Source organism: Suncus etruscus, chromosome 7 (genome assembly GCF_024139225.1).
Source record: "Suncus etruscus isolate mSunEtr1 chromosome 7, mSunEtr1.pri.cur, whole genome shotgun sequence".
Lineage (NCBI taxonomy): Eukaryota > Metazoa > Chordata > Mammalia > Eulipotyphla > Soricidae > Suncus > Suncus etruscus.
The window spans coordinates 30,550,657-30,562,834 of NC_064854.1; the positions used below are offsets into that span (position 1 = coordinate 30,550,657).

Genomic DNA, 12,178 nt, shown 5'->3' on the forward strand with positions numbered 1-12,178 from the left:
ATTCTTGGATTCCACATGCACCAGTAGAGTTGGTGTTCTATTTTGAGAAAGGTCTTGACTTTTGGATTCCTATTGAGTCTCAGGATTATAGCCCCTTCTTATTATTTACTTCAGTGCTCAGTTGTGCCAAGTTGGAGGATGACCATTCATCTGGCTTCTGTGCTCTTTGAAACAAAACCCTGTCATTCTTTCAGTCCTTCCCAAAGTGCTGGGATTTATTTCTTTAGGAAGTTCTGGTTCCTTTTGGTGGACTATGGAAATGAGAAGCAGCAATAACTCAAAGCGGTTCTGTTGAATGGGTAATGCTGTTTCCTCAAATCAAGCAGCATTTAAATAAAAACACTTTCCAAGACTATTTGGGGGTGGGAGGGAACCCATTATTTTTGGAAATGAGAAGCCAAAAGCTGACACTTGGTATTGTTTATAGTCCCTTCCAATGCACAAAGCGAGGAAACATGCATGTGTGTATCTATGTGCTGTCTCTGACTCTGTTTCATCAAGGTGTATGCAAGGCCAAGAATTAGCATATTATAGACCCAAATTCCGTCTAACATCACAGGATCAATTATTTATTTAAGCACTTCATGTTTCCTTATTTCTGGCTCTTGGGTACTACCAAGGATCGCTCCTGAGCACACAGCTAGTAGGAACTTTGACCACTGCCAGGCATAGTCCCAAACCAAGGGGAAGGCGGAGGAAAAAGAACATTAACTCTTTATCTATGCTGTTTGTATTACGTGTGTTTTCTTGGCATATTCAGTTGATGTTGGCAATCCTTTGATTGTTTCTTAATTGATTATTTCTTAACAATGGATCTCCTCTCACATTTACTAATGTGAAGCAACTAGGTAGTAGTTCATTTTCTGATTATCATATGATGAGCTAGAAGTAGGCAATGCAAACAGACCCCACAACTTTTTGTTTGTTTTGTTTTTTTGGGTCACACCCAGTGGCGCTCAGGGGTTACCCCTGGCTCTGTACTCAGAAATCACCCCTAGTAGGGCCGGGGGACCACATGAGATGCTGAGAATTGAACCGGAGTTTGTCCAGGGGTTGGCTGCGTGCAAGGCAAACATCCTACCACTATGCTATCTCTCTGGCCCCCAGACCCAACAACTTTATACTTACTTGCATTCCCAGAGTTTCCATTCTGTTGACCTTTAGAAGCAGGGCTTTTTTTTGTAGCTGATGGCTCTCAGGAACAGGCTCTGAAGTTGGCCTGTTGGGATGCAAAACCCCAATCGCCCATTTCTCCCCTTGAAATACCTGTGTGCCTCAGATCCTAGCTCCAGAGTGAGTTAATATGTGAGGAATTTCTGAATTATCCCCAGCACTTAGAAAGTGCATGGTAATTACTATCTCTTACACAACCACAAAATTAAAGTATTTATGGGCTATTGTGAGGTTTAACTAGAATAATGTCTGGTGCTGATCATATGCGCTCAGGGATTACTCCTGGCTCTTGCACTCAGAAATCGCTCCTGACTTGGGGGACCATATGGGATGCTGGGAATCGAACCAACGTCCATCCTGGATCGGCTGTGTGCAAGGCAAACGCCCTGTTGCTGTGCTATTGCTCCAGCCCCAGACACTTCATAACTTTTTATTCAGTGAGTTTAGAAAAATAATGGGTTCCCTCCCACCCCCAAATCATCTTGGGAAGTGTTTTTATTTTAGTGCTGCTTGATGTTGAGGAAACAGCATTACCCATTCAACAGAACTGCTTTGAGTTATTGCTGCCTAGAAAGCAGCTTCTGTTCCATTTTGAGCTCAATTGTGCCCCAGTGTCCCAAATCTTATCACTCATCCTTGTAGTCAAGCTAATGGGTATTTTGACTTCTTTTTTTTTTTTTTATAAATAGTTTGATTTTATTAGCGTAATCTTAATTTTTTTCATATTGTATTCTTTTTTTATTAAATATATTTTTATTTAAGTAACATGATCATATTTGGGTTACAGTCATAACCAGAACACCCCCCTTCACCAGTGCAACATTACCCTCTCCCCCCTTCCCATCCCCTGCCTGTATTCGAGACAGGCATTCTACTACAGTAATTTGTTTTTAAGTTCAGTAAGTTGTATTTTTTTTCCTTAAAGGATAAGAGTAAAAAATATATAGTAAAGGTCTGATAGTGGCAATCACCAATGTTTGCATAGGTCCAGAAAAATGGAGAAAATGGAAAAAATATCCTTGACCTGATTACAAAAAGTGTTTTGACTTCTTTTTTTTTTTTTTTTTTTTTTGGTTTTTTTTGGGCCACACCCTGTGAGGCTCAGGGGTTACTCCTGGCTATGCGCTCAGAAGTTGCTCCTGGCTTCTTGGGGGACCATATGGGACGCCGGGGGATTGAACCGTGGTCTGTCCTAGGCTAGCGCAGACAAGGCAGGCACCTTACCTCCAGCGCCACCGCCCGGCCCCGTGTTTTGACTTCTTGCACATTCCTCTGTGATCTCGTCCTCTGTAGTTTTATTTAAAAGGAACCCCTCCTAAAATGCTGGGGGTCAGTGACTGCTGACTCTAAGGTCCCTGCTGTGGAAAGCTGCTATTTAGAATAGAAGTCTTATATTCATTTCACCCTTTTATCATGAGTGCTTCTTTATTTTTTATTTATTTATTTATTTTTGCTTTTTTGGGTCACACCCGGCAGTATCCAGGGTTTACTCTTGGCTCTGCACTCAGAAATTGCCCCTGGCAGGCACGGGGGAACCATATGGGATGACGGGATTCGAACCACCATCCTTCTACATGCAAGGCAGACACCTCACCTCCATGCTATCCCTCCAGCCCATGAATGCATTTTTTTATAGCGGACTTGGGACTCAGCATAAAGTCAGAGTTTATTGAACTCTGCACAGAAGCACACTGGGGCTGGATAGGGCGCAGAGGACGCTTGCCTTGCATGTAGCCAACGCAGATTCGATCTCTAGCATCCCATATGGTACCCCACTCCTGCCAGGAGTTAATTCCTGAGTTCAGAGCCAGATGTGGCCCAAACCAAAAACAAAATGGGGGAAAAAAAAGGCACTTGCTTGAACTTTCAAACACATTCACAGGGATGGGTAAGAGAGGTGAGCTAACTTGATTTAGCAAAGCAATGCCACTAACCAGTCTACAGTTTTCTGTGTCCCGGGAATGCCCAGGAGGAGGAGTCTGAACAGTCTGAACAAACATATACTATGTTCTAAGATACTGGGGATTTACAATTTCTCATGCACTCCTCCCTCTTAGCAACCCCAGGAGGTAAGTGCTTTTGATTGCTGTTTTATAGGTACTTTAAACAGACGCGCAGAAAGATTCAGTACTTTTCCCCAAAAGGTCATGAGATTGGCAAGAGGCATAAAACAACCTTTGTAGACTAACTGCAGAGACCCTGCCCCCTTTTCTTGACAGATGCCTGAGCAAAGTAGGGTCACCTAGAGGACCTCTGCTAGGGAAAGGGGCCCAGGTTCTTGATAAGCAGTGACCCCTTACTGAATAGAGCCCGGAGAATTCTTTCTGGCATTCTCATTGACAGTCATTGCACTCCCCAGTAAAGCAGAATGTCTCCCTCCTTTCCTGCTTTTAGTTTTTACTGGGCTTTTGTTTGCTGGGCCTGCTTAGCATGCTTAGCAGGGAGCGGAAATGCACCCCAGTGGCCAGTGCCAGCCAATTATTTTACAGTTTCATAAAAGATTTAAGAGTCCTATTTCTCTCTCCCTCTCCCACTAAATGGAAGAAAATGTCTTTATACAGTTGCATTATCCCTTCTGTGCTATATATGGAAGCAGTAAGACTGGCAAAAATTCTTAATAAAAGGAGCTCAGTTGGGGAAATAGAAATATATGTGAACAATTAGGTAAGATTAGGTTATCTTTTCCTCGAGGAAGGACTTAATAAATAGAGATGGGAGAAGCCAACAGTTCCACCAGGTTTGCTGAGTGTTGAAAGCCAGAACTTTGCATGTTCTATCTTTCTTTAGCATGTCATGAAGGTTAATTTGGAAAAAAAATAAAATGTTTGCTTTTCTTAATGGGAGAAAACAGCTTATCTTGTTTAAAATCCTTAAAATTTTTTAAATTTAAAAAGATTTAAAAATTAAAGACCTGGAATTTACCTCTCCTTCTTCCCCTTCACTAGCTAATAGATGACGTATTAGACTTTACTTCATGTTCCGACCAAATGGGCAAACCCACATCAAGAGGAGACCATTTTCTTTGTACTTAAGAAAGTCATAGAGATGTTTCATGTTGGAAACACAATTGCTGTGTCATAGCATCCCTAAAGGCATTTGTGTGTCCATCCCTCTTTGCCTGCTACACTTTATCTTTGAATTATCTCTCCAGGTCTCTGTCCTTGGATGCCCAGACCCTGCAGTGCATGAGATTGCCTATCAGTACGGCAAGAATGTGGGAATCTCTTTTCAGGTGGGCTTGCTTTAATTTTTTGTTCTGAGTGGGTAGCGCATGAGCGTCTTGTGCTTAAGGCCTGGAATTTATCTCTCCTTCTTCCCCTTCACTAGCTAATAGATGACGTATTGGACTTTACCTCATGTTCTGACCACATGGGCAAACCCACATCAAACGATCTGAAACTCGGATTGGCCACTGGCCCTGTCTTATTTGCTAGTCAGCAGGTAAGTTTCAGGGATTCCCTTTGGCACAAGGCTATGGAGCCCTCCCGAACCAGCCTCTCCCCCATGGCAGCTGATGGGAAGATTTGGATGAGGAATATATGGAAGAGTGGAATCTAGTAATAGTCCTACAAATGTAGGTTGAATCCAGATTTGCTGCCCTGTAAGTGTTAGACCTCAAATATGATGTGTCCTTTATCAGACTGAAATGATGACCATTCCTGGTTTGTTGTGGGAATTAACTGAAATTGTTTTCATGTCGAAACTTTCTACTTTGGGGCATTGACAAGGTGAAGGGTTTCCACATCTTGATTATAGGACTGAATCATAGGTGTTATGTCAGAACCTCTAAGAGAGCACAGAGTTGGCTCTCCAAGCAGAGACATCTCAAATGGCTGGAATGCAAACCTTGCTAGGGACCTTCCTGGGATCCATCTCCAAGACACCAAGTTAGGGCCACTGGCTACCTCCCAACAACCACCAGGTGTGCCTTCCCCTCCCCCCAAGAAGAAGATTCTAACAAATCTTCTAGAAGTCTCATGACACTCGTGCTGCTCTAAGAAAGGCTTTAGAGGGCTCAGGCAGTGTTCCAGAATAGAATGTCAAGAAGTCAGTGGGCTGGGGCCAGAGAGATAGCATGGAGGTAAGGCATTTGCCTTTCATGCAGAAGGACGGTGGTTCGAATCTCGGCATCACATATGGTCCCTAGAGCCTGCCAGGAGTAACCCCTGAGCGCTGCCAGGTGTGACACAAAAACAAAACAAAAAACAAAAAAGAAGCCAGTGGGCTGCATAGACTTTAAACCCACAGAGTTCCTTCTTCAGATTGAAGAACTGTCCAGGAAGTAAGCGGAATTGCCTTACCAGGGGAGAAGGAAGCTTCGAAAGTGCTAACATGATTTATCCCAAAGCCCTTTCACTGCTTACACATTGCTTTTCACTGCCAAATGTTATCTGAATTAAGTGGGATCTGGGATAAGATACTTGGGTATCTTTTGAGCGAGGAGTGGAACTCACCCGACAGCACTCAGAGTTTACTCCTGGCTCTGTGCTCAGAAATTGCCCCTCGAAGGCTCAGGGGATCATATGGGATGCTGGGGATCAAACCCAGGTTGGCTGCATGCAAGGTAAACACCCTACTGCTGTGCTATTGTTCAGGCCCCCTCCCTTTTAAAGAGATTTTTCATCTCAGTTATTTTAGTTTGTGATCCAAAAGATCACACAAAGCAATAAGCTTTGCTTTAGAAGATTTTATTATGCACAAATAACAGGTCTAACAAGCATTGAGTGCTGAAGCTGACTGGTCAGGGGTCTCCTTTAGGAGGAGAGTGACCGGGGCCTTAAGTAAGGACTTTCTTATTGACTCTAAAACCACAATTCTATCATTTTTCATGCTTACAATGATTGAGTGGTCAGGTCCACCTGGAGGGTACATTGTTCATATTTCCTTGGGAACTGTCAAACCACCAATTTCCCTCTGCCTATTTGATAGATGGTTACTTTGTTCGAGACATGGTTGGAAAGTTACAGAGCATATTTGGGAGTTAACTGCTAGGTAACTGCTAGGTTAGTTCACCCTGTCTGCTTGCACAAGCCCCATTCGAGAGAGGAGGAGGGATTAGGGAGGGGGTGGTTGAGAGGTCAGCTAGTGTGTAAAATGGCTGATGTTTAAAGATGGAGGAACTCATGCTAAGTCTTAATTCAGAGTAGTCTTACAACGTTAGTTCACGTTTAGTCTGTCAGGGATTGTGTCTCTGATTTCTCAAAATTCACAAAGTTAAATCATGCCTTCCATAAAACTCAGTGGTCCTATCTGGGTATTATAAAAACCACTGAACTCTGCATTTGGAGAGATCATCTTTCAACACAATTCAGAAGAATCATAGAAGGGTTGTTATTCTTGAAGGGAGTCTAATAATTTTACAGTCTACGTGGGATATAGTTCCTGTTACCATTTGCCCACAAAAAAAAAAATGTGAGTATTCAAGAGCCATGTAAATGGAAGGGCATTCCTGAGGTTAGAAAGGTTGGCTATCGTCTGTACAGTTATGAGCAGTAATCTGATAACTCAGATCCTAATTAAGAAATGCGAGTGGGGGGGCCAGAGCTATAGCACAGCGGTAGGACGTTTGCCTTGCATGCGGCTGACCCAGGTCAGACCTGGGTTCAATCCCCGGCGTCCCATATAGTCCCCCAAGCCAGGAGCAATTTCTGAGCACATAGCCGGGAGTAACCCCTAAGCGTCACTGGGTGTGGCCCCAAAAGAAAAAAAATAAATGCAAGTGAGGGGTCAAATGTAAGTGAGAGTTCTAACAGACTGCATACATGATTGTATAGAGGTTGTCAGGGTTTAGTCACCATCACCAGCACTGCATATGATTGCTCTGAGCAGAGCCAGGAGCATTTCTAATAGTTGCCAAACAAGAAGCAAAACAGGATGGACCAAGAAGACAGATTTGGGTAGCTCTGTAAAGACCTTGAAGTTATCAAGACAACTAAAGGAACAAGCTTTTCCCAGAAGAATGTGGACCTCTTCGGAAGAGTTGTAATGGTCATGAGTCCCACAGTTTTAAAATGAAGTGTAGGTCTTGATTAAACCTTACGATGCCTCTTCTGACTACATTTTGCTATGACATATACTTCAGAAGAATTTACTTGACTCTACATAAAAGGAGTCATGGCAACTTCTACCTTTAGGTACAGTGGGCCAATTTGGAAATTGGATTACTTTGACAGTTGGCTAAAAATTGAAAATGCTAGTTTGAGAAAAAAAAAGTGGCAGAAATGGTGCTTGCCTTGCATGCCACTGACCCAGGTTAAATCCCCAGCATGACATGTGATCTCCCCAAGCCAGCTAGAAATAATTTGCTTGTGGGTCACACCCAGCAGCACTCAGGGGTTACTCCTGGCTCTGTGCTCAGAAATCGCTCCTGGTAGGCTCAGAGGACCATATGGGATGCCAGGGATCGAATCCAGGTCCGTCCCAGTCGGCCGCATGCAAGGCAAACGCCCTACCGTTGTGTGATCACTCTGGCCACTAGAAATAATTCTTGAAAGCAGAGCCAGGAATAACCCCTGAGTACTGCTGGGTCTGGCCCAAGAGCCAAAAAAGAAAAAAAAATCCCAAGACCAGTTTATGGTTACTTCACTGGGAAATTTCAGCATGAGACACTCATCTTCCACAGAAGGTGCTTTCCCATCTGTGCATAAAGCAATGGGGAAAGGGAGTTAAAACCACATGTGACAGCCCTCAAAAAGGGAAGAAAGAATGAGGCTGAGCAGGAAGTGATTTGGATGATTTGTTTCCTGAACTGACGAATTCTTCAGTCCTTGAGAGTTTGTGCCAAAAGTGAATCAAAGTTGTATTTATAAATTGTCTTTTGATAAATAAGTTTTTGCTATATTATGGATTACATTGGATTACATCAAAATAAGAATTCTTGGCCAGAAATTCATCAAAAGATTTATGGAGCTCATTGATTTCCGGAGTGAAAAGTGATTTCCGGGAAAACAAGTTCCAAAAATAACATGACAAATAGTTTTTATAATTTGTCACTTTTTTTGTTTTGTTTTCGGGTTACACCCGGCAGCGCTCAGGGGTTACTCCTGGCTCTATGCTCAGAAATCATTCCTGGCAGGCTCGGGGGACCACATGGGATGCCAGGATTCGAACCAATGACCTTCTGCATGAAAGGCAAATGCCTTACCTCCGTGCAATCTCTCCGGCCCTAAATTTGGACATTTCTAATAGAAGCCATCTTGTGGTTCCACTTTCCTTTTTTAAGTTGCTGGGTTATCCTAACATTGAAACTTGCTGAACCCAGAAACATGATAGGAACTCCCTTCTACTTGGAATTTTGCCGTGTTTTGTTTTAGGGTCACACCCAATGAATGACACTCAAGAGGACCAAGCCTCATTGTGAGTTGAATCTGGGGCTTTCACTTGCAGATTATGTATTCCAGCCTTTCAGTCATTTCCCTAGCCTGAAATTCACTACTTTTTGGTCTTTTTTCTGACCAGGTTCTTTAAGTGATTGGTAGAATTTAAGGTTCTCAAGGAGCTGGAGTGTAGCACAGCAGGTAGGGCACTGGCCTTGCACTCGGCCAATTTGGGTTTATTCCAAAGTATTTATTTCTGGTAAAAACAAACACCCCCCCTCATCTAGTCCCATAAAGTTCCAGCACCCCATTTAGTCCCCCAAACACTGCAAGTCTTGAGCGCAGAGTGAGGAGCCCTGAGCACTGCTGGGTGGTACAAAACGAAACAAAACAAAAAGAATAGTTTCTGGAATTCTGGACAAGTCCTAGTGATCAGTGTTTTCTCTCATGTTTGTGTGTGCGCACAACATTTTCCACGATTAAACATGCTAGACCTGTAAACAGTATATTGATTGATTTAGGAATCAAAATGATGTGGGTTCAGGTTTTTTTTTTTTTTTTTTTGGTATGTATGTACGCCTGTGCCAACATTTTCTGCTAACCTTTAAAAGAACTTTTCTTTCTTCTGCTTCTCTTTACTGTGATGTCAGCAAACCTAAATGTCAGCCGGTAGCTGCACTTGCAGCTGCTGTCACCAGCCCCTGTACCAGCTGCCTGGCATCTGCTACCGTGCCTGGAGCTGGTGCTTCTGAGTCAGCCAGGGTTCGCCCAGTCAGCTTACCCATCACTTCTGTAGTTTAGTTTAGGGATGGATTTCACAGTTGGCATCTCATTCATCCATGTGTGTGTGTGTTTTTTGTTTTTGTTTTTTTTTTACTTTTAAAAACAGACCCTGAGTAAATAAAAATTTTCTTTTTCTCACTCAATCTTCAGGCTAGCAGTGGTTATTCCTGTTTGTTTCTGTTTCTTTTCCACAAACACATTAAGTCAACTGGAGTGTGTCTGGTGGAAGAGCTGATATGTGCATGTGGAAGTTGCATACACTACATGTTTCAAAGGCTGTAGGCACGCTGGAGGCAAGATTTTGGGTTTTGTTGTTTTATTTTTCTCCCCAAATTTTGCTTTCTCAATGCTTTTATAAGGAGTTAAGAGAAACCACCCACTCAAATCAGCACATTTTACCTCAGTTCTTGGAATTACAGAAAATATATACCAAAAGACATGGAACTTGATCAGGGGCCAGAGAGAGCACAACAGGCAGGATGCTTGCCCTGCCCAGTCTCTGGCATCCCAGAACATCATTGCCAGGTGTGGCCTCACAACACCACTCCCAGGGTGGGGGAGCAACGGACCAAGGACAGAGGGTAGATTTATCAGATATACAGGTGAATATCATCAGTTTTGAGAATATATTCGATGTTTGGAACGTAGCAATAAGAAACTAAGATAAAGGGCCGGGCGGTGGCGCTGGAGGTAAGGTGCCTGCCTTGCCTGCGCTAGCCTAGGATGGACTGCGGTTCGATCCCCCGGCGTCCCATATGGTCCCCCAAGAAGCCAGGAGCAACTTCTGAGCGCATAGCCAGGAGTAACCCCTGAGCGTCACAGGGTGTGGCCCAAAAACCAAAAAAAAAAAATTTGGGGGCCGGGCGGTGGCGCTAAAGGTAAGGTGCCTGCCTTGCCTGCGCTATCCTTGGACGGACCGCGGTTCGATCCCCCGGTGTCCCATATGGTCCCCCAAGCCAGGAGCAACTTCTGAGCGCATAGCCAGGAGTAACCCCTGAGCGTCACAGGGTGTGGCCCAAAAACCAAAAAAAAAAAAAAAAAAAAAAAAAAGAAACTAAGATAAATGACTTAGTTTTTGTGGAATTTTTTTTAATCTGGTAGGATTAATTTAAGGTTTCCTAATGTGTTTCTTGTAAAACTCAAAGTTTTCTTATTTTTGTTTTGTTTTTTTGGGGGGCCACTCCTGACTTGGGGAACCATATGGGATGCTGGGGGGGTCAAACCACGGTCTGTCATAGGCTAGCACGCGAGTGCAAGGTGATGCCTTATGCCCTGCACCACCACTCCGGCCCTCAAGTTTTATTCTTTTTTTTTTTTTTTTTTTTTTGGTTTTTGGGCCACACCCAGCAGTGCTCAGGGGTCACTCCTCACTGTCTGCTCAGAAATAGCTCCTGGCAGGCACGGGGGACCATATGGGACACCGGGATTCGAACCAACCACCTTAGGTCCTGGATCGGCTGCCTGCAAGGCAAACGCCGCTGTGCTATCTCTCCGGGCCCTCAAGTTTTATTCTTAAAAAAAAAAAAATCACTTTTAGGGACTGGATGGGAGTGAGTTGGGTGTTTGCCTTTCACCTGGGGTGACCCAGGTTTGATTTCTAGCACAACATATCTGTTTGGTCCCCTGAGCACAAAGTCAGGAGTAAATGCTGGGCACAGCTAGTTATCAACTTAAGTCCTAGTTATTGACTTAAGAACTAGGGGCCGGAGAAATAGCACAGCGGTAGGGTGTTTGCCTTGCATGTGGCCAACCTGGGAGGTACCCGTTTCAATTCCCGGCATTCCATATGGTCCCCCAAGCCTGCCAGGAGCAATTTCTGAGCCTAGAGCCAGGAGTAATCCTTGAGCGCTGCCAGGTGTGACCCACTCCAAAAATTAACCACAACAGTCTGCCTAGTATTCTTTGTTCTGCCTCTTCTAATTAGATGTTTTTCAGCTATGGCTACACATTGAAAATTTGGAGAGTAGGCTGGAAAGATAATACAGTGAGTAGAACTCTTGCCTTGTACCCACTCAACCCAGGTTTGGTCCCGAGCACCAACAGGAGTTATCCCTGATCAGAGCCAGAAGTAAGCCAGATGTGGCTCTAACACAAAACAAAAAAGATCTGGTGAGTGATTAGATCCTAGTACTCAGGGCAAGCAGTGTGATCAGATCCACTAGGCAATAACCGTGATTCCAGTATGTATTGAATGCTGGGCTGATCACTGCTTGGTCTATTTTCAAAGAGCTGCTAAGGCTAACTGCAAAATCATCTCTACTCAGAAAACTCAACAATTTTCAAGTGTTACTCAGTTTAGTACTAAAAGTAGGTCTTGGGGCCAGAGAGGTGGCGCTAGAGGTAAGGTGTCTGCCTTGCAAGCGCTAGCCAAGGAAGGACCGCAGTTAGATCCCCCGGCATCCCATATGGTCCCCCCCCAAGCCAGGGGCAATGTCTGAGCCCTTAGCCAGGAGTAACCCCTGAGCATCAAACGGGTGTGGCCCAAAAAAAACAAAAGAAAAAAAAAAGTAGGCCTTATTCCCATGCTTTTCCTAGGTCAGTAGGTCTCAAAATGTCCTGACCATCAGTACTACCTGGGAACTTGTTAGAAATGCACTCAAGGCCTGAACGATAGTACAGCAGGAACGGGCTTGCCTGTAGGTCAACCAGCTTTGATCCAGTCTCCATAAGGGCCCCTTGAACATCACCAGGAAAAGAACTTATGTACACCTGGGCCTGTCCCAACCCTGTCTGTGTCTATCGCTGGCACCCCAAAACAAAGACTTACACTCTTTAAGTAGAAGCCTTCTCTCTACTTAAATTCTTGACTCAAAACAGGCTTCTGGTGGGTGATTCAAATTTATTCTGAAAACGTGAATATGAGAAGTCAAGAGGAATATTTGTTCCTTCTCTATCTTACTCATCAT

The 12,178-nt window shown here is 43.9% G+C and overlaps 1 protein-coding gene across 1 annotated transcript in view; it reads left to right on the plus strand.

Annotated features, from left to right (window-relative positions):
- The window catches only part of PDSS1 (decaprenyl diphosphate synthase subunit 1), a 42,492-nt gene that overhangs the window by 24,115 nt on the left and 6,199 nt on the right, over window positions 1–12,178 (plus strand). Inside the window, exons 7-8 of the mRNA XM_049777539.1 lie at window positions 4,325–4,405; window positions 4,501–4,614. Of these exons, the coding sequence (XP_049633496.1) occupies window positions 4,325–4,405; window positions 4,501–4,614 (195 nt within the window). The remainder of the gene's footprint in view (window positions 1–4,324; window positions 4,406–4,500; window positions 4,615–12,178) is intronic.